This window comes from Aulonocara sp. 'chitande type north' Nkhata Bay, linkage group LG1, assembly GCF_057382095.1.
Source record: "Aulonocara sp. 'chitande type north' Nkhata Bay isolate Kocher_YH1m ecotype deep benthic linkage group LG1, A_spYH_male_GT1.1, whole genome shotgun sequence".
NCBI lineage: Eukaryota > Metazoa > Chordata > Actinopteri > Cichliformes > Cichlidae > Aulonocara > Aulonocara sp. 'chitande type north' Nkhata Bay.
In genome coordinates this window covers 34,001,989-34,024,737 of record NC_141344.1, presented here as the reverse complement: position 1 = coordinate 34,024,737, position 22,749 = coordinate 34,001,989, and the positions used below count along the sequence as shown (strand labels likewise).

At 38.7% G+C, this 22,749-nt stretch overlaps 2 protein-coding genes across 2 annotated transcripts in view; one reads left to right on the top strand and one right to left on the bottom strand.

The window, feature by feature from the left end:
• LOC147339415 (protein kinase C-binding protein NELL1-like) overlaps window positions 1-22,749 on the top strand; it is a 307,103-nt gene that overhangs the window by 22,062 nt on the left and 262,292 nt on the right. The gene's annotated exons all lie outside the window — the stretch shown is intronic.
• On the bottom strand, window positions 6,368-9,245 carry LOC147339417 (uncharacterized). The gene has a single exon (XM_086297469.1). It carries the CDS (start codon window positions 9,243-9,245, stop codon window positions 8,457-8,459), a length of 789 nt encoding a protein of 262 aa, XP_086153595.1. The 3' UTR covers window positions 6,368-8,456.

The window sequence follows — 22,749 nt, the reverse complement described above, 5'->3', positions numbered from 1 at the left end:
CTTGTGGAGATTCCTGAGCTCCATCTACAATCTAAACTCATAGAAAACTTCTCTACAATTCAGTTTTGAAAGCACTGCATTTAGAAGAGAATTTTCACCACACAACGAAGTGCCCTTTGTGGACTACAAACTCAGATTCATACAGGGCTTATTTTAAGGCTCATCTTAATATTGTATGTGGTTTTAACAGTTTTACTGACCACAGATGAAAGGATTTTTTTTCTTCATCTACATTTGTATTGTATTTTATTTTATTTTTTCTATTGCAATGGGTTTCAGTGCATTTGTTGGCAGTTACACAGTTACACAGCTCTACATATGTGTACTTTTACAATGGATGACACAGAGGTTTGGCTAATTTGAAGAACACACATTTATAAGCTGTCCTAACTGAGGTTTAATCCTCCATTTCTTGGGCAATAGTCCCCTTACTGTAAAAACCAACAATTTTTGGGCAGTTTGTTAACTGCCCAAAAATTGGACAGTTAACAATCATATTAAATCAGTCATGTTAAATTCATTTACACTATAAATTATGTAATTTCTAAAAAAAAAATGATAGTGTTTTATGTAGCTGGACACATTTATGCACCATAGAAATGGTTAAAAATAAGCTCTAGATGAATGCATTTGCTATTTAGCTATGCTCATAATACAAAGACAACTATCCAGAAAGGTTCTACAGTCCAAATTTAAAAAAAAAAAAATCCATCTTGGACATGAAACTTATATCAGTACTCATTTGCAAGCATAATTCTACATTCTCCCATAATAGTGATCTACCCACTCAGTTACTGATTAGTTGCAGATGTTGCATTCTTTGTTCTTTATATCTCTTGATCACATTTGTCTGTTAACAAATTTTTTTGGCTGTCAGGAGATTGAAAAAATATATAATGGTGACGTTTATTTGTTTGCAGTTGCTTGCAGTTATGTAAGGTAACACATAAAAAATAAAAGAAACAAAATAATAAGGTAGAAAGCATTTATAAGAATACTGCTCTTCCTTTCCATTTACATAAATATTTGAGTCATGGAAGTGGATACCTGTATTTGTTAGTATTCGTGACTATTTTATTGCCCCTAATCAGCTAACTGATCAGTCAACCTGTCATTACTAGAACAAGTGTTAGTTAGCTCACCACCTCTTCTTTTTATTACTCCTCGCTGAGTGAAAGTCAGAATATTACAGCAACTTTACCATAAGCAGGATGCGTACTACCTGCCAGCCTTATACCAGATGTTTATGAAAACTAAAGGTTCAACTTTACGCTACTAAATGACTGAGGCCTGGTAATGTATCACAATGTCATTACCTCTAGAGAAGGGAAGGCGCACCAAGCATCACCTCACACTTGCTCTCACACACACACAAGGGGAGGAAGGCCGTGGAGATTTTTCAGGCTCGTGTTATACATGGCTCACTTCTCCACGCTTGAGAGGAGATAGCGTTTGTCATGAAGACAGAGGAAAAATCTGGAGTGCCATTTGTTTTAATAATTCACTGTTTCTGACTTCATAATCAACCCCGACACAGTTGGGAGTCACTAAACCTGCTAGCTTCCTCTCCAAATGGAGTCCCATGTGAATAATCTGCTGCTGATACATGTTGAGAGTACACATACAGATATTGCTCCACACGCATCAACTAGTTTACATTTCCAGTCATCTGTATTTGATGAGCTAGCGCCTTCTTCCCTTTTTTTTTTTTTTTTTTTTGCCTGTGTGTGAATTGATGCTCCATTTGCTCAGATAAGAGAGGGGGAACGGTTTGTGTTGTTTGTCTTGCTGCATCTTTCTTTTTTTTAGAGAAGTATTAGTCTGTGTGCTCTCTGGCAGGGTTGTAATGTTTTCAGATACTGCCATAGCTGCTGAAGAGTTTTGTATGTGGTTTCTTTAGTCACCATGCTTATGCTTGCCTAAACCTTTGAAAACAGTATGTCTTTTGCTCGGTCATTGTATCAAAGTTGAATAGGGCTGGGTAATATAGCCTAAAATTAGATCAAGGTAGTTCAAGGAAATTTATGATAATGATATTTTTGACAACATAGAAAAAAAGTACTGAACAATGTTCTATCAGTGATTGCAGCATACAGGCTGCAGCATTTATAAATGAGAACAATATGAAGGCCATTTTTCATCCTTCTCTTCCAATGTGCTACTGTCGTTGATGACAGTCTATCTAATTCAAGGTGTGAATCTATTGCTTCAAGAGTAGTAACAAACAATTATATCCAGTGACACAACATGAGTCAAATGTAAGCACAAAACTAGACAAGCTGATGTATTCTCTGATAATTTTAATTAAAAATATAAACATTTACGATTTAGTTTAATGATAACCAAACTAACTCTGTTTGCGTGTCCATTCCATGCTTTTGCAGAGGCAATGGACATAGTGGACCGGCATGTCAGGGAATGCACATTTTTCCCTAACGACCTGTAGTTGCCAAGTGGTTGGTGACTTAAGAATAGGCCGTAGTTTGCCTTCTTGTAGACGTATTTTTAAAAATGTTTCTTTTATTTTTCATATGTTTAAGATGAAACTTGTTTTTAAGTTGGCATGGATTATGGAAACAGCAACCTACTCTGGCTTGATAACAAAAAGTTGCTTAATCATTTAATGCCCAGCACCACATTGTATTCAGAGCGGCTACATTCTGTGATGGCAGCTGTTATAAAATGAAAGCTTTCAAGCAATGTGCCCTGTCATGTTTTCACATAAGAGTTCTTATTTGCCAAACTGGGAAGCAGCTGGATGACTGAAACATTAAAAGAAATGCCATTGCTCACAATATAGAACAGGATTAAAAAAAAAAAGGAAAACTGGCCGTTCTCATATCACAGACCAGTGTTTAATGTCAGATTTGACACGTGTAAATTATGATATATGTGGGTTGCTGCAGGTGTTTGCTGTAGTGCTGCTGGGCTCTTAAGAGATGGTTCCTGGGAAAGTAGCCAGGTGCCCTTGGGCGGCCTTTGGCTGTATTATCTGCACGTGTGTCACCTTCATGTATGTCCTGATCTGATTCTATCTCCCACCTCTGCTCTGCTTGCTGTCCACGCTGCACGACTTGTTTGCACTACCCCCATTGTTTTGTTGGTTTTTTCTTTCTTTTTTTTGGTCATTCACCTTTTCTCATATTAAAGGATAAAGGAATGCAGGAGGATTCATGCAGAGGTAAACAATCTGGCTGTCGCTGTCAGCTTGTCCATATGAACAAATGATTAAGGAACCTGCCATACACATGATTGTGTGATGATGAGGTTATTTGCCGATTTGTTGCGTTATTCGACATTTAACGACACAGTGGCTGAGAGCTCTTAGAGAATGATTTATCATGAATATAAGGGTACAGTACTTATGGACGCTGTTAGTCAAGCCATATCCTGACATCATATTTTTCAAGTATGCAGAGCATGGCTAATTGAGACAAATAGCTGTGCAAGCAGTGCTGATGATAGGATGGAGGCTGTCTGGTTGGCAAGCCTGCTGGCTGGTGTTGTCCCGCTCTCGGATCCAGTGGATGGCTGTTTGTCATGTGGAGCAGTATGAAGAGGTAATTAAGCTTGGCTGTGTTGTGAATGTGTGGAACTTGCTGTTCAAGCTCCCCTGAATCTCCGCAGGGCCCCTGGCTATACAGCTGTGCATACCCTTAGAGTTAGCAACACTCCCAGCAGTGGATCTACTGGAGGCCTGGCAGATACTGATACAGCACCTCAACACTCTCTATGGTCCGCTAAATTAGCTCACATCTCAATTCCACCTATTTCCCCTGTGTGAATTTGTTCTTTATGTGTATATGTGTGTGTGTCTCGATGCTGGATGTGTACAGTGTGAGCAGTTTAAAGCCTGGAGTGCCAGCTCTGGTGTTAAAACCTGCCCACAGCAGAGGAGGATTGTGTAAAGCTGTAGGGGGGGTGGAGCTGATTATGGATAGGATCTAAGCCTAGAGAGTTGTTAACAAAACACATGTGCACATACACACAGACACACAAATGCTTACAATATAGAGAGAGATTAGTCCCCAGTGGGGCTGTACTCGAGCAGCATAAATGCGAATATCTTGAGTTTTTAAAAAACTACAGTATTTTTACATTTAAGTGACTACAATGAGAACATGTTTGTTTTTTTTTTGTGTGTGTGTGTGTGTGTGTGTGTGTGTGTGTGTGTGTGGGAGGTTACCTTCGCATCTTGATGATGGGAAGAAAGTAAAAAGACAGCATCCTGCAAGATGTTTCTGAGAAAAAGCAAATCCTACAAAGGATTAAAAAAAAATCTCAATAAACTTTAAATATATGGCGAACACTGCTTAAATACAAAGAAAAGTCTTTAATTTTGCAATTAGGCACAGTGGTGACTGAAATCTATTACTAACATCTAAAAATGTACATTATTGGTTCAGGAAACTGAATGTTGAATGTGATCACTAAACTAACTTTAAAGACATTTTCGTATTCATGAGTCATTTCACGTTATTTCATAAAACTCTTTTGTTTTACTCGGGAACTTAATGTGAGCATGATGAATTTCAATTCATTCTGTTCAAGAGCCATCTCCTCTGGCAATAATCTCAGTTCTTGACACATGCATCTGCACACATATTTTAACACTACAAACAGTTCATCACCGTGGATCTTTTCAGTGGGCTGTCTTGTTGGATATGTGACACAGGGTATCGCACCAATAACCTACCAGTTAGAACTTGCATGTTTACAGTCAGGTTATTTTCTTGCAAAGGGAAGGAAAGCTTGAACTGAATCATCAATGTTTTATCGATTCGTGTGTATGAATTTTTCAGCAGCTGGGGAGTTCTTGAAATGCAAGCCAAGTTGACTTAGGAGAAGCTTGCTGAGAGCTCTGCTGTGCTTGTAGGCTGTTTGACATGCACTCACAGTCTCTGTCACGTGCATCAAAGTGTACTTTTCCTTTGTTTTTGTTTTATTCTGCAAACAACATGCCAGTTTGTACTATAACTGAATATTCCTTACATTTATAGTAACTTAGCCACTTGTCGAGTTATTCATTTGACCTTTGTAGTGTCTCAATGTGTCTTTTTTTTTTTCATTTCTTTCGGCATTCTGCTTCAGATGAGAAACTATGCACTGAATTTGGTGCAGCTTTGCTTCAACTGTAAGCAAAGCAAAGTGCCATCGGTGCTTGCTGTTGATGTACAGTTTTTTGTTTTAAACTTGAGTCTTTGACAGCTTTGTGTGTGTGTGTGTGTGTGTGTGTGTGTGTGTGTGTGTGTGTGTGTGTGTGTTTCTTTTATTTCCATTTCTTTTTTTCTTTTTTTTTCTTTTTTTTCTTTTTGGCCTGTCCCGTTTGGCTCTTTTGCCATCAGAATTGTTGTCTAAAGGCAAAGAAAGATGCCCAACGGATTTACTTTACCAAACTGACCATCCCAGCCTTGCCGTAATGGTCCATTTGATTCACCTTTTATTGTTTATTTTATTTTCACTTACTGAATACGGGACAGACTTGACTGGGGGAAAGAAGGGGAGGAAGAAAGAGGGAAAGAGAAACAGCTGAGAAGAGGGACGGGGGAGAAGGGCAAAAGACAAAAACCAACAGAACGGGCAGAGAAAAAAAATGCATATATCAATCACCTGGATCACCTGCTGAGAAAGAAAAAAGAAAGCAAGCAGAAGAGAACAAGAGTAATAGAATAAACAACATCACAATGATATATGGGAATATGACAGTAAATACTAAATGTTAAACATTATTGGTTTGTGAATTTTGGAGAAAGAGTAACACATCATCCGCATAAAGGCTGATTTTATGTTCCACGTTCTTGCATTTTATGCCCTTAATTACTGAATTCTGTCTAATTGCTGCTGCTAGTGGTTCAATAAAAATTGCAAATAGTGAAGGGGAGAGTGGGCATCCCTGCCTGGTGCCCCTCAAGAGACAGAAGCTGGAGGATGTCTGGTCATTTGTTCTAACACAAGCTGTTGGGGAATTATATAATATTTTTAACCAGTTTATGAAAGAGGATCCAAAACCAAATTTGTGTAAAGTTGCAAATAGAAATTTCCAGTTAACTCTGTCAAATGCTTTTTCTGCGTCTAAAGAGAATATTGTAGTTTCTAGGTTTTTACTGTATGAGTAGTCTATCAAATTAAGTAATCTACGTGTATTTGTTGATGAGTGCCTACCTTTTATGAAACCAGTTTGGTCAGGATGAATTAAGAGGGGGGTTATTTTCTCCAGTCTCTTTGAGAGAGCTTTGCAGATTATTTTAAGGTCTACATTTATAAGGGATATTGGACGATAGCTTGAGGGATATACAGGGTCTTTGCCTGGTTTTAGCAGGAGATTAATGTTTGCAGAATTCATATTTGATGGAAGTCTGCCCTTTAATTTCCAACAACGTTCTGTAGAAAACTGGTGCTAGAATCGACCAGAATTCTTTGTAGAATTCTGCAGGAAAGCCATCTGGACCTGGAGCCTTATTATTGTGCATACTTATCAGGGCTTCCTGGAGTTCACCTGGTGTCAGTGGTGAATCCAGTGCCATTGCTTGAGTGTCCAATAATTTTGGAAGAGTTATGTTGTCCAAAAACTGATCAATTTCTTTTTTAGATGGTTTATTTGTGGTGAATACAACGTTTTATAGAAATCCCTGAAAATGTTGTTTATTTGTATCGGTTCATATAATGTGTTCCCAGATGAATCTTGAACAGCACATATAGTTGTTTTTTCTTTCTTTATTTTTAGCTGGTTTGCTAGAAATTGACCGGATTTATTACCATGTTCATAATTTTGTAGGCGTAGTCTTTGTACTAAGAATTTTGTTTTTTTTTATCAATTATCTCATTTAATTCTAGTTTTGTTTTGCGTATTTTGTTCAATGTTTCCTGATCTTGGTGGGACGCGTAGGCTTCTTCTAGTGATTTGATGTTTTTTTTCTAATTCCTGAATATTTTTGTTTTCTTTTTTCTTTTTATGTGATGAGAAAGAAATTATTTTACCTCTCATCACAGCTTTCCCTGCTTCCCATAGAACAGAAGCTGATGTTTCGGGAGTGTCATTATAGTTCAAATATGAAGTCCACTCTTTTTTAAAATATTTAATAAAGTCTTCATCTTTAAGTAGTGATATATTAAATCTCCAGTTTTTTCTTGGCGTAGTATTATTCTTGTGCATTAGTGTTAAAGATACAGGACCATGATCGCTGACAGCTATAGGGTGAATCTCAGTGTCTGAAATGTCGTTCAGCAGTGAGCTGCTGACCAAAAAATAATCCAGACGAGAGTAGGAGTGATGGACATGTGAGAAAAAAGTATATTCCTTACTGGTGGGGTGAAGGGAGCGCCATGCATCGCAAAGACCAAAGTCGCTCATATACTGTTTGATTATATTTGTGGACTGCCAATTACGCTGAGTTCCCGCTGTATTGAGCCTATCCATGTCTTCATTTAGTCCAAGGTTGAGGTCACCTCCAAGAACAAGTGTGCCATCTAAGTGTTCAGAGAGTGCACTGAAAAAACCGTGAAAGAATGAGGGATCATCAACATTTGGACCATATACACTTGCAATACATAGCTTTTTATCACGTATAGATAGTTTAATGATTAAGAATCTGCCCTCTGGATCTATAACTGTATCGAGTACTGTGAAATTAATATTTTTATGTATTAAAATTGCTGCTCCCCTTTGTCTAGAATTATAACAAGCTGAGAACACATTAGGAAACTCAGGTGTTTTAAGTTCATTCGAACCTCTAAGAGGTCTGTGGGTCTCTTGTAATAGGACAACATCTGCCTGTAGTTTTTTGAGTTGGTTAAATATTTTTAACCTCTTTTCTCTGGAGCCAGCTCCATTTATATTCCATGTAATGAACCTCAGTGTACCCATAGATGTTTGTGTATAACTAGGGATGTATGCTGTGTGCGTTGCTTAGACAGGTGGAGAGAATACGTCACTTGTTCATAAATAAAGAGAAGGAGAGAGAGAAAAAATGTGTGGCGAGATGCTCCCTGAGTCTGACTTTGTGTATGCATAGTTACTAATATGAGTAGGCTTGGCTTAAGTGTGTGTGTGTATCTTATATGACTGTGTGCGCTGTCTGACTGATGTAAATGTGCTGCCGTTGAGCGCATGGTGCGTATGTGTCGAAATAAAGGATGTTTGTGGATGAGTGTCGAAGCAGGTGATCGAGGCAGTGAAAGGAATAAAGAAAGAAACCAAGGACAGGGGTGAGCAGCATAAAACCAAGAGGGGGAAAAGAGAGGAGGAAAAAAAAAAAAAAAAAAAACGAGAAGAAAAAAAAAACAGAAACAAAACGTAAACATTCCAATTAAATCACTGACGGAGAGTGACGGTGTTAATTCTGCTATGAAATCACACTTTAAGATGCGATTTGATACTGGTAAGTTAAACAGATGTTAATGCAAGTTAGTGTGAGTGGATAGGGAAATGGTGTAGCTGATTCTTATCTGGTGTGAGGTTAATACAGCCACGGAGTGATGTTGGGGTCGCGGTGGAGCTGTCCGTCCACGTACAGCCGGTCCACAGCGATGACAGCGCGGGAGCCCTTCTGGATGAAGCCGCGTCGGATTGGGAAGAGGACCCTGCGTCGTTCCAAGATCTCTTTGGGGAACTGGTCGTTCACGCTGAAGTCCGTTCCTTTTAATTCCCTGCCGTGGCTTTTCACATGTTGCTTTTGTTTGAAGTGGCCGAATTTGGCCACGATAGGACGTGGTCTCCCGGCCGTAGCCCGAATGGGGCCGAGGCGATGTACCCGATCGAAGACGATGTTCTTCACAGTGTCCTCCGGCAGCTTCAGGTGGGTTTTGATGAAGCTTTTTACCGTGGTCTCCGCGTCCTCTCCAGCGGCTTCTGGAATACCAGAAAATACCAGATTATCACGCATGCTACGAGCTTGTAGATCGATAACTGTTTCTTTTATTTTTTTATTTTCTCTATTGAGCTGGGTAACATTATCTGTGAGACATTTCACCGACTCCCTTAGCGTGGCATTTTCAGCAGCAAGCGTTTCCACCTGCTGCTGGCTGTACTCCAGGGATTCTCGCAAGCATTTAAATTCTCGGTGAAGAATCTCCACCAAGGACAGCCTTGCGTCGAAACTGGACAATCGCTTGTCGATTGACTCCAATATGTCGGCAATATCTTTGCCGGCTGGCGATGTTGAGCCGGGGGAATCTGCCGGGCGTTGTCTTTTCGACGACAGCGTCTCAGCTTTGGCCGGGGAAGCTGCACACGGGGTCTTCTTCATCACGAGATCCTGAAAGCACTGATCGATGTAATCTTGGAGAGTCTCTAAACTCTCCTCGTTGTTCTCCAGGGTGTTGGAGATTATTTAGACAAATAGTGTGAGTTATAAGACAATTGATAAGTGTATTTGGTAATGCTGAAGCTTAAATGAATTTGTTCAAATCTAAACTACCATTTGCTTTAATTTTCCGCCAAAATCTCCGGCGTCTGACGTCAGTTACAACATGAGTCGCTTACCTTGTCCGTCACTTACTCACCTGCCCGTCACTTACTCACCTGCCCGTCACTTACTCACCTGCCTGTCACTTACTCACCTGCCCCTGCTTTTGGTCCTTTGTAAGCAAATCCTACAAAGGATTAAAAAAAAATCTCAATAAACTTTAAATATATGGCGAACACTGCTTAAATACAAAGAAAAGTCTTTAATTTTGCAATTAGGCACAGTGGTGACTGAAATCTATTACTAACATCTAAAAATGTACATTATTGGTTCAGGAAACTGAATGTTGAATGTGATCACTAAACTAACTTTAAAGACATTTTCGTATTCATGAGTCATTTCACGTTATTTCATAAAACTCTTTTGTTTTACTCGGGAACTTAATGTGAGCATGATGAATTTCAATTCATTCTGTTCAAGAGCCATCTCCTCTGGCAATAATCTCAGTTCTTGACACATGCATCTGCACACATATTTTAACACTACAAACAGTTCATCACCGGGTTCGCCGGCTTACAGCACACACGTTTGAGATACAACGTGCAAATGTTGTTGCCCCTGGAGGAAATCAAAGTGGAAGTTCATTATTCTAACCACTATCTAATATCCCCCTGCTGGATTATGCGCCAGTGTTTAGCATTATTTTTCTTTAAGTGACAGGTCGGTGACTCGCCCTCACATGAATGGCCTTTATTTATCTGAGTTTCATCCTTATTTATGGTAATCAAGCTGCCCTCAATCTTGTGGCTCGTGATAAAGAACTGTCAGCTTGGTCAGAGCAGAGGCTACACGGGGTGGATCTTTTCAGTGGGCTGTCTTGTTGGATATGTGACACAGGGTATCGCACCAATAACCTACCAGTTAGAACTTGCATGTTTACAGTCAGGTTATTTTCTTGCAAAGGGAAGGAAAGCTTGAACTGAATCATCAATGTTTTATCGATTCGTGTGTATGAATTTTTCAGCAGCTGGGGAGTTCTTGAAATGCAAGCCAAGTTGACTTAGGAGAAGCTTGCTGAGAGCTCTGCTGTGCTTGTAGGCTGTTTGACATGCACTCACAGTCTCTGTCACGTGCATCAAAGTGTACTTTTCCTTTGTTTTTGTTTTATTCTGCAAACAACATGCCAGTTTGTACTATAACTGAATATTCCTTACATTTATAGTAACTTAGCCACTTGTCGAGTTATTCATTTGACCTTTGTAGTGTCTCAATGTGTCTTTTTTTTTTTCATTTCTTTCGGCATTCTGCTTCAGATGAGAAACTATGCACTGAATTTGGTGCAGCTTTGCTTCAACTGTAAGCAAAGCAAAGTGCCATCGGTGCTTGCTGTTGATGTACAGTTTTTTGTTTTAAACTTGAGTCTTTGACAGCTTTGTGTGTGTGTGTGTGTGTGTGTGTGTGTGTGTGTGTGTGTGTGTGTGTGTGCATGAGTGTGTGTTTCTTTTATTTCCATTTCTAGTCATGCCTCAGTCCTTTATCTTGACTTCGAGCCCAGCTCTTCTTCTGCAATCGGGTTTCTCTCTGCTTTTTACTCTCTACTGCAGACCTGCCTTGAGCAGCTGAAAACAGGCTAGCTCCTCAGGGACGGTCTGCTGTGTACTGGATGGATGACTGGCTGGCTAGCTTCATGTGTGGAAGTACAGACTGGAGAGCTTCAAGTGAGGAAATAAAGATACATTCTTTCAGGATCAGAGAGAGTGGGAATAACCCCCTGTGAAAGTTTACAAGTGACACACACATTTTTGCTCACATATGTAAAGCTTCACAGTTGAGAGCATGTAAATGGCAGACTTGTTGTGTATGTCAGCTTTTTTTTTATTACTATTTATTTTTTTCCAACATTTTTTAAGTAATTTGGTAGTTAACTTAACCCCCTTTAAACCTCCCCTTTCTGTTAATCTGATGGCATCTGAACATGTCAGACTGCACTTTTCAATAAATGCCAACATAGCATCCTCAACATATGCAAATTACTGTCAGTTTAGCACAAGTTGGAATGTGTGCATCACACTGACAGATATGCACGCACTAGATTACAATGTGAATGTCTGTCTTGCCTCTTGTGAGTTGCTCAGCTAGCTAAATGACACAGCAGTATAACAGAAAAAAAAACAGGGTTCCCAAATCTCATGCTTTTGGCTGCTTTCGGTCTTGCAGTCTGGTGCTTTGAGGAAGCCATCAGTTTTTTTTTTCTCCACATTTCAGCACTAAGAGTCATCCATAAAGGGTGCAAAGCATGCAGTCTTCAGTTGCCAGGGGTGCAAATAAACCGCTTTTAACTTTTTTCATGTGTGCTGGTTTCCTTCATTCACATTGCTCCATGAATTTATGTCTATTTAAGATTAGAATATCTGCAAACTACAACTTCAGAGTTATGTCTTTACCACATTGGAGGTGTGACAGGTCAGATTAACGAGATTCGCTAGTACAGGATCTGAAATTGGTTGGTTGCTTCCAGCCATTTTAGGAAGTTGCAGCTTTATAGCATGACTCGGGTTTCCCCCTGAATTTATTACATACCTGCAGGATCAGACAGCAGCAGAATTCATCCATCAAAGCGAGCAAGTTGAGTGCACAGTTGCACAACACCATAACGTAATTAATTAGTTATATAAATTATCCCTGACATGGAGATCAGAAGCTAACAAACAATGACATGGTGTAGTTCACTTCAGGAAGGTGAGCTGTCATACAGAACTGGGAGCTTATGAATTAAGGGGCATCCGCATTGAAAGCCTTTCACGCGTTGTGCATCATTTTGTTGTTTATGGTTGATTTCCAGTGGACAAATTCAATGTAACTTTATCTATATAGCACAAAATAACAACAATAGTTTCCTCAAAGTGATTTATATTGTGAGGTAAAGACCGTACAATAATAGACTGAAAACCCCAACAATGAGATGGCCCATTATGAGCAAGCACTTGGCGACAGTGGGAAGGAAAAAATAATTTTTAACAGGAAGAAACCTCCAGGAGAACCAGCCTCAGGGAGGAGCAGCCTTCCACAGACACACTGTGGAAGAGAGCCAGAGAGTAACAATTAATGAATAAATGCAAAGTGGTGTATGAAGACAAGGAGAGTGAAAAGAGGTGAGTGAAGAAAAAAATGCTTGGTGCATCATGGGAGGGTCACCTGATCCTACCCAAACCTTGCTTGCATCGATGCTGAGAATACTTTATGCTGCCAGTTGCTATTTTAATCTTTCTCACTTGAAGTCGCTGAACGGCACCAACACTGCATTCTCTTTGGTCACCATGTCACTGACATTTGCCTATAAGTTAGGCGATGATTAGGGAATATAGGACGTAGTTTCTCCAATTACAAATGCAACTATTAGTCACTAGCCACTAAGTGATAACATGCAAAGTATGCCATGGGATGTACTGTCAAATGTAATATATAATAATGTGTTAGTAAGTCATTTCCACATCCCACTGTCTCTCAGTTGCGGGAAGAACATTAGTTGACACTCAGCTGTGAAAAACATTAATCCATGTAAAAACTTTAACGTAAAAGTGACCACCTTACAAAACAAATTTAAGTCAACTCAGTTACAAATCTCACAATTTCGTGTTACTGCTGTTAGCCAGTCAAACTGCTTGAAAGATAAAAGTCTGAAGCAGCAGAAGCAGATGTACAACTTTAAAATGTGTCAGGGTAAAAAACGCCAACAACAGAGCAAGAAAGATAAATGGCGTGCACACGATAAGTCTTCTGACAGGACTGATACTAGTTTGACTTGAGATAAATGATATGCATGCATATAGGCTTTGAATACTAATATGCAAAGCAGATGTGTTTAATTATTCAGTGTATAATTAATCTTGATACTCCATGAGCTTTGGTTTGGGGCTTTTTATTTCAGCACTCTGTATAATTTATTTGCTGTAAAGACACTAAAACAGGTGGCTAGCCAGTCAATTATGAGGATGAGTGAGTGAACTCACAGCCTACAAAGATCCATTCTATTGGCCCACCGCTGCCCTGAGTTCTGCTAATTGGACGTCACTATTGGCCCAAGACCACAGATTTGAAAACCTGGCCAAATCTGGCAGGCATCTCTAAGCCAAAATCATCTCACATTTGGTTCTCCAGTGCCAAAACGCAGCCAAATGTGCCATTACATCATAACTAATACTTAATAGCTTGTATTAAGAATTGAAATCAGGAGTTTTACGATAAAATCATCTGGCAGTGAGTCAAAGAGTTCAAGACAAGACAAGAATGAGAATGACACAGAATTTAAAAATTAAGGAAAGAATATAAGAAAAATAAAACAATTAAATGAAAAATAAAGTAAATTTTGTCATTTAACCATAGTTTATCAGTCGGGTAGAATAGGTGTGGAATTAATGTTTTAAAGATTTCAGCGTTTCGAGCTGTTCATAGGTCCAGCAGCATACTGTTCCAGCAGCTTCTAACATACATGCTAAAAAATGTGAATAGATACTATACTGAAGGAACAACATGCAATGCTTTTGAAAGAAATTTAAGAATGAATTTAAAAGAAAATTTGGAAAATTATGGGATTGCAGTGCAGGGGTGGACAGATGTCATGCTTCCTCGCCTTCTGGGCCTTCATAGACTTCTGAATCTGTCATAGCTTTATACTCTTTTTTTTTTTTTTTTTTTTTTTTTTTAATCATATAGCCTTTAAAGATTCAGGTCGTTTGACACAAAAGACGCCATTAGTTCATTTTTGTCGAATGTAGTTATTTCTTTCTAGGTAATCTTTTTATACTGTTTTTTTTTTTTTTCATTTGTTTCGATTGCCCATGCTAGGGAACCTCCCATTTGTTAATTCTGTTTTTCATACATTTTCAGTGTAATCCATAGCTGTCAAATGTTGTGGGTCTTGCAATATTTGCAATGTTATTAGGATTAACATGATCCAAACTGCTGAGTTGGAGAGTACTTTGCTGGATAACTGACACAAATTTGGGACACAAAACTGCATTTTGCCTTAAGAATGACTGATAGTGCTTTGATGGTCAGTGAAAAATATTTTTCACTTTTGCTTTTTTTAATGTTACTTACAAACATCACTCTATCCTTCGTGGGTTCAGTTAATTGGCTTTAACTCATGCCAGGAAACTTTGATGTGTTGTTCTTCTCTTATTATCTCTCTTGCACTTTTAATGTTGTTTCTTACTGTAACAGAGCTCTGAGCAGCTGTCAGTAATGGCAAATATGTTGTTAGGATTGCAAGCCTAAGACAGCCAAAGATGCTCTTTGATCTGATGCTTGAGTACAGATGGTCTGTTTGTATATCTGCATAAATAGATTTATCATTCACCTTGTCCAGATAAACATTAGTTATTATCCAGGACTAAAGCTTTGCGATGAGTTTTAGGCTAGTATGAAAAATTGCAATGGACTTATGTCTCAGTGATTACCCCCCCCCCCCCCAAAAAAAAAAAAAAAAAGACAGACTTTCGACTATATATCCTTGGGATCAGTGAAACTGTGGGGGCTAAATCAACAATAGTTTTTATTGTTTTTGCTCACACTTGTAGGCTTTCAAGAGCTTGTCGTCCTTGCTTAAGATGCGTGTAGCCAAAGAACAAGGGTCAGCCAAAGACCAAATTCGGGTCTTTTTCCACTCTATTCACGCAGTGCTTCTGTGCTTGAACCAAACCAGGAGTGAAAATTAAAAATTAATATAAAAGTGAGAGCCACATTTTCTTGCTGTTTGTGTTAGTGCAAAACTCTCTTTAGGAGTTAAAAAGCTACTGCTGGGAATCACTGAAGAGATGCAGTTTCAGTTTTGCACCTCTAAGATGAGGACACAGATATTTTTATGGCTGGTCTTATTGCATATGCAATTCTCACATTATTCTTGTTGACACAAAATTAACTCAGAATTCAGATTTTTATCTCAGAATTCTCACCCAGTTCTAGACTTTACCTCAGGTAAAGGTAAACCTCATTTTCACTTTCTTGTTGGAATTACATCTCTTAGAATTCTAACTGTCTCATCAGAAGACTAACTTTTGCCTCAGAATTCTATCTTTTCAGAATTGTCATGTTATTCTTGGAATATTGACACAAAAAATTATCTTTTTTTCTCAGAATTCTTACCCGGATCTCAGAATCCTTGGATTATTGGCACATAGAATTCTGACTTTTACCTCAAAATTCTGATTTTTATATCAGATTACTCACTTTGTCCTCAGAATTCTATTCTGGGCTTTTCCTCAGAATTTTCACTTCCTTCTCAGAATGCTGCCTCTTAGAATTCTGATTGTCTTATTAGAATACTAATTTTTGTCTGAAAATTCTCATGTTATATTTGGAGTAATAATACACAGAATTCTCCCTGTTATGTCAAGATTCATATTTTCATCTCAGAAATCTCACCTGGTTCTTAAAATTCTGGACGTTCTTCGAATGATCACTTTCTTGTCAGGATGTTCCCTCTTAGAATTCTGACTGTCTCATCAGATTGTTTAGTTTCATCTCAAAATTACATGCATTACTGGTAATTTGATAAAACAGAGCAAACTGGACATGAAGCAGCAGAGGAAGAGGCAAGAATCCCAATGCAAGATGCAAGTCAGATGTGTGTTGCATTTGTCATTATAGGGAGTAGGAGGGGGTTTTTTTTCTGTACAGTTAGCCAGTTGTTTAGTGATGACGAATGAACCTTGCGGCTGGGTCCAAACTACACTGGGTTCTTTAAGGCTGTTTTCTTTTCAACATGTTTTAATGCTTTTTATCTTGTTCTATTTAATCTGAACAAGCCCATAAAAATAGTCAGTAGTCACTGTCAGCCTCTCTGGGTTTTTATTACCACTATTCATCTGCAGCACGTTTTAAAGGTCAATTTTAAACCTTAGGATGTAACTACATCCAAGTGGCTCAGCTTTTGGCAGCCACCAAATACTTGATCAGGTCAGAAAATAATCACTCTGAGGCTAACAAAGAGTGATTATTACACCCCGGCCTAGGCAACCGGGGTGCAACGCAGGAAAATAAAAATAAGGAAAATAAAAATAATCCCAAAACGAGATTTAAAGCAAAATACCACATTCATTTACATCACCAAACACCAGACGTCAAACTATTTACAACGGGGGGGGAAGATCGCGACCATGACACACTGAAACACAAGGCTTAAATACATAGAAGGGCAATCAGGGAAAATTATGAAAAATTCCTGATTCTCCACTTCATGTACCCATTCAAAGCAATTAATCCAAACCATTGCAACAGTATATTAATAACTAACCTCATATTAGGGCTGCTCAATTAATCGAATTTTAATCACGATTACGATCTGGGCTTTCAACGATCATTAAAAATGACTGAGCCGATTATTAGCCCCTCCCTAATTTATCCGCGACACCTTAAAGGCCGGTCCGTGAAAATATTGTCGGGCATAAACCGGTCCGTGGCGCAATAAGGTTGGAGACCGCTGATTAAGAGGACCCGAGGGAAGCTCGGAAAGCTAAGCAGAAGTTATTTGGAGAGTGACTGCCGTTGGTTGAAAAGAGAGTTTAAAAAAAAAAACTTCAGTGGTGTTGCACACTATTTTATATTATTTTTTAAAGTCATTGTTAACCCTTTAAAGCCGGTCAGAGCAGCACGCTCCGTTTTGCGTAACTATTTTTAAATCCCTGTAGAACCTGAACCGTGTAAGCTAGCGCAATAATTTGTTTTGCATATGAAACCGGAGGAGTTGTACTTACATCTGATGCCATCAGCTTGTCCTCGGTCACGGTTTCGTTCCACATATAGCTTTGCAAAAATTGCATAAAAAGCGCTTGCAGGAACAAAAACATAATATTCCAGAAACACGCTTTGCCGTTCCTATCAGCTGTTCATAACACTTCCCACAGTGAAATGATGCACATGCTGTTTTCTTTGCAAATTTGCATCATAGGATTGTTTTTTGTTTTTCCTGCAGTATATAAAAATTGCTGTATCTCCAAAATAAAACTATGAAGACACTCAAAATAAATTTCCTGTGGTGGGAAACTATTTTTTGCAACTTTATTGTATTTAAAGTTTTGAGGGATAAGCCTCTTAAATTTCTCCAAGTAGAAATATATGTAAACAAAACAAAAGCGATTTTCAATTTTTTTTGTAGTTTATTGCACTTTTTTGCAATTTATGTAATTACTATGGACTTAATGCATACATATTATTAAAATATGGGCTATAACAGTTGTATTGATGTATAGCAACTTCAAATGCTCCCACAAATGGCACTACAGCATGTAAAAAAAAAAAAATATAAGCTCTGTTGGACTTGGTTCTATAGTAGGTCTTAAAGGGTTAAATAAATATCGTCAAATAATCGTGATTATCATTTTTGCCATAATCGAGCAGCCCTACCTCATATTGTGGATGAATTACCCCTCTACAAACTTCTAACTCTGTTAAACTTCATAAACCCTGTTGTCATGGATGTCTGGATGCTAAACTGTATTGTTACACCTGATAGAGCAGCCACACTGATCATTTTATTCAAGATGAAAGAATTTAGACAGTTTTTAACTCTCTGTAATGCTGCAGTGTTTGTTTGACTTGACCTGAAGCCTACAAGGACACAGTCCTTGTCAAATTCTTTGATCGAGACGATATCAACTTCCTCTTACTTGCTCTAATTATCCACTGCCCTGTATCTGGAGAGAACTACAACCTGTGCTTATGAACCCTCGTTAGGGTCTGGTCCTTTTTAGACCTGCTAATTTTGTTGTAGAATGCTAGTCATTATTGACGTTAAGCCCAATCAACACCCATGCAGAGAAAATTTCCAAACAATAAATCAATCAAGTCTTGATAAAATTATTGAGAATCTAAGCTCTGCCACCTGCTGCTTGGATATCTTACCAACAGGTTTTCTTAAAAGGGTCCTCCCAGCCATCAGGGAGGATCTGATCCAAATAACGCATCCCTCCTATCAGGTGTTTTTCCCAAAGCCTTAAAACAGCAATTATCAAACCAATATTAAAGAAGAAGAACCTAGACAGTACGCTAATGCAAAACTACAGACCAATTTCCAATCTCTCATTTATCTGTAAAATTATTGAAAAAGCTGTTTTCCAGCGGTTAAACAGCTTTCTCACAATGAACAACCGCTTTGATATTTATCAATCTGGTTTTTGTAGGCACCACGGCACCGAGACAGCCCTTGTCAAAGTGTTCAATGACATCCGTATAAATACTGACCGTGGTAAATCCACAGTATTGGTACTATTGGACCTTAGTGCGACGTTTGACACTGTTGATCGTGATATATTACTGGAACGTCGAGAGAACTGGGTCGGACTCTCTGGTACGGCACTCGATTGGTTCAAATCCTACCTTAAGAACAGGAACTTCTATGTGTCAATTAGCCAATTCTCATCACAAAATATAGAAATCACATGCGGGGTCCCCCAGGGCTCCATCCTAGGGCCCCTCTTATTTAGCATTAACATGCTCCCATTAAGCCAGATTATAACCACCAATAATACTAACTACCACAATTATGCAGATAATACTCAATTTTATATCTCAATGTCACCAGGTGATGTTGAACCTATCCAAACTCTTAATAAATGCATGGAGCAAATTAACAACTGGATGTCTCATAATTTTCTTCAACTGAACAAAAACAAAGCTGAAGTACTTATCTTTGGACCCAAAAAAGATCGACTAAATATCAGTAATCAGCTTAAACTGGTCCAACTAGAGACTGCTGACTGGGCCAGAAATCTAGGTGTAATAATGGATCCAGACTTGAACCTCCAGGGCCACATAAAAGTAATAACAAGGTCAGCCTTTTATCACCTGAGGAACATTTCTAGGATTAAAGGACTGACCTAGAAAATCTCGTCCGTGTATTTATCTGCAGTCGCCTTGATTACTGTAACAGTATTTTCACAGGTTTACCTAAAAAATCAATCAGACAACTGCAGCTGATCCAGAATGCTGCTGCTCATGTTCTCACTAGAACCAAGAAAACAGAGCACATTACCCCAGTTCTAAAGTCATTACTGGTCAGGTCCTCCAGCTCTAGTTTACTGACTGTCCCTAGAACCAGAACTAAACATGGAGAAGCAGCTTTTAGTTTCTATGCTCCTCACATCTGGAACACACTATCGGGAGAATGCAAAGCTGCAGAGACACTGAAGTCTTTTAAGTCTAAAATTAAAACTTACTTATTTAGACTTGCTTATGAGTAACTGATCTTATTATGGATTTTTACTTGCTTGTTGATTATTGTTTTATTGTAAATGCTTTCTTGTAAATGTTTTTTTGTATTTTAACCTTTAAAGTGATGTATGTTCTTTTTTCTGTGTTTTAATTTTAATCATGTAAAGCACCTTGAATTGCCTTGTGCTGAAAGTGTGCTATACAAATAAAATTGCCTTGCCTTCATGATTTAGCTGTGTCTTTGTTTATTAATGAACACATTGTTAATAATTGACCTCCAGAACTTTCTATTTCTGCCTGCATATTTTTGTGATACTTATCCCCGTCAAGTATACTTGGATCCAACGGATTTTAAAAATGGTCCCTGATTGGAGTCAGCGCTAGCCACTTGGATAGAAGTTAATTGTCTTTTAAATTTAAGGTATTTTTCCCTCTAGATGTAACTGATAATGTATTTGTATGAGAACGCAATGTTTAGGAGGCAGCGCTAGCATGCTGACATGCAGATGCATATTCATGTTTCTCCCACTGAACAGCAAAGTGTGACTTTCTTGCTTGTTGCTGGCCTCTTGGACTCTGCTCTGATCTACTTTGTGCCTTTGGCAAAGAGTTGAACATAGTACAGTAATGTGCTTATCTGGCTGTGACATGGGTTTTCCATATCTGGCCAGCCAGGAATCTACATGGACATGACTGGCTGTGTCTTTGGTGTGTACAGTCTCTCTGGGCTGCACCTTAACTCCTGTTCCTCACTGACACTTAAAGAGGCCATCTGTAAGATTTAGCCAAGCTGGGGGAGGACCCGCCAGGCTCCTGATTAAAGCGATGAGCTGTAAAATTGAAAGGGAAGGGGGGTTGACAGCTGGCTCCTGCCTGCTACACTGAGCTTCATCTTGTCTGCTGGGAGACGAACCTTCCTGGCCTACCTGCTCCCCCTGTCACTGTAAATGGGTTTGTTTATGTCTACATTGTCAAGACTGCTATATGGTAGACTGCTAGAATTCCTCGCTTCAGTTCTGCTCCTTGCATACTATTGATCCATCATAATTAGTCGACTGTCGAGTCGTTATAACACTGACAGCTTTTATTGTTTGGATACTCTTTGTAATTGTGGTTTTCACTGTCATTTTAAGTGAGAGACGTTTGCTAAAATCTTTGGACTGTGTGTGTGGGAAGGGTACGTCAAACCTGTAAATGTGAAAGTTAGCATTTTGTGGTTCAGTCTTTACACAGGCGTCTCTACATGTAAGCAGCTGGGATTTAAAGCAAATTATAAAATTGTTATAATTCAATGTTTAATATGCATTTAAATGTTGAATATTTGCAAGCATAAACTATATTTAATTCATTTAAATGTTAAAAGCATTGTATTGCAGAAATGCTGAATGCAAATTATACCTTCTCAGCCTTTAAAGCGTCAGTGTGTCATGAAAATCTATTGAAACTGTAAACCAGGATTTGAAAGCAAATGTGGTGATGGCAGTTTTTAACTGCTGTCAACTGTGTGCTCAGTGGAAATGCATGAGTGAAGACTTGGTATGATAATGTGATGACTGAGATGGCAATTTGCAAAGCAGGCCTACTCATATGAGCAAAGCGTCACAAAATAGAAGTCAGAATATCTTTTCTTCCTGAATGACAAAATCTTCTCTACTGCTATCAGTCAACATTTGCATTAGATCATTAAACTTGTTTTCTAATGTAGCTGGCCTTTTCCCTTAAAAATAAATTCAGTCTACAAAAAACACAAAACAAAAAAGATGTTGAATGGTTGTCACACTCGAATCCCCTCATTTAATTTGAGAAAATTTCAAGAATCAAACTGATCTTTAGCTACAAACTAGCTAAGGTGAAAAAATGCTAAATACTTAATAATTAATAGTGTTTATATTCAGAGCAGTTTTCCTGCTACAGTGGAAGGAGCACGCTAAGTATACTGTCTCATAAATTATTTTATTAACATATTTTTTAAATTTGAGAAAACCACAGCTTAGGTTATGTTTTTGTGAAAAGTAACTTGTGTGTAAAAAGTCTGTGACGATCTTTCTTGACATGTCAAAATACAGTAATATTTGATTACGTAGCGTCCTAACTTTTAGGGAAAAGTTTAGCTAAAAAGCTAAAGGGAAGAAAGAGACCAGGCCTCCAACCTGACAGAAGAAAGTCGAAAGACTGTCAGGTAAGAAAGTAAGTAATGAAGACTGGAGATTAAGAGAACAAACTAAAAGAGTTGAAGCAAAATGTCATAACAACTTACATTTCATGATTTCATGATTATTGTAGCTGTAGCTACCGAATATGTGTTCCATGCCTGCTATATTAAAGCTAAAACTGTGCCTGCTGCTTAACATGCAAGCTGAAGCATGTCCACTGTTACTGCTTTGGAGAAAGTGTTCATCACTGAAGATAAACTACTGTTAACTCTCATTCTCATTTGCAGTCAAACTCATTTGCACAAGAAAAAGTGTCTGCTTTGGTTTGTTTGCTGTTTGTATTGAGTGGCACTCATTACGACAATTTGCTGGTATTGATCATAGCTATGAGGAGCGCGAACGTGACTTACTACAGCTGCTTTCTTTATGAGTTAGGATTTTACTTGTCTGTCATGTGAAGGAAAGAAAAACATGAAATCTAACGGTATCTTCACATCTTAAAAACAGTGCTGTATCTGCATAGATTTGAAGTGGTGATCTAATGACTGAATCTGTTCAGGGAGCCTGCATATCGAACCGGAGGGGTGCGGGTAGCTCTCTCTTAACAGGGCTGTGATGGTGAGGAGGCTAAGTGCGAGTTCAGGGAGGCCACTGTCACCCTGGGGAGGTTTAAAAGCCATGTGCTGAGACAACCATGCGCTCCTCCCCACTGGGCTGTCTGTCAGCTGACTACAACTGGGAATGTGGAACCATGGCAATCTCACATTCAGATTTATCACTGTGATTATCTTCTTTTTGGGTTTCTTACCTGTATTCAGATATACTAAGCAAAATATTACAGCCAGCCCTGCCTAATGTGGTGTTGGTCCTCGGTGTTATGTCCGTAAAAAGCATCAAAACACAGATATCTGATGCCAAAGTAAAGTAAAGCTGCTTTCGGCTGCTCCTTCATTCACGAGTCATGACATCACCATTCCACTACG

Excerpts from the sequence above, each read along its gene's own strand:
- LOC147339417 (XM_086297469.1), bottom strand. The coding sequence starts at position 9,245 with ATGAAGAAGACCCCGTGTGCAGCTTCCCCGGCCAAAGCTGAGACGCTG.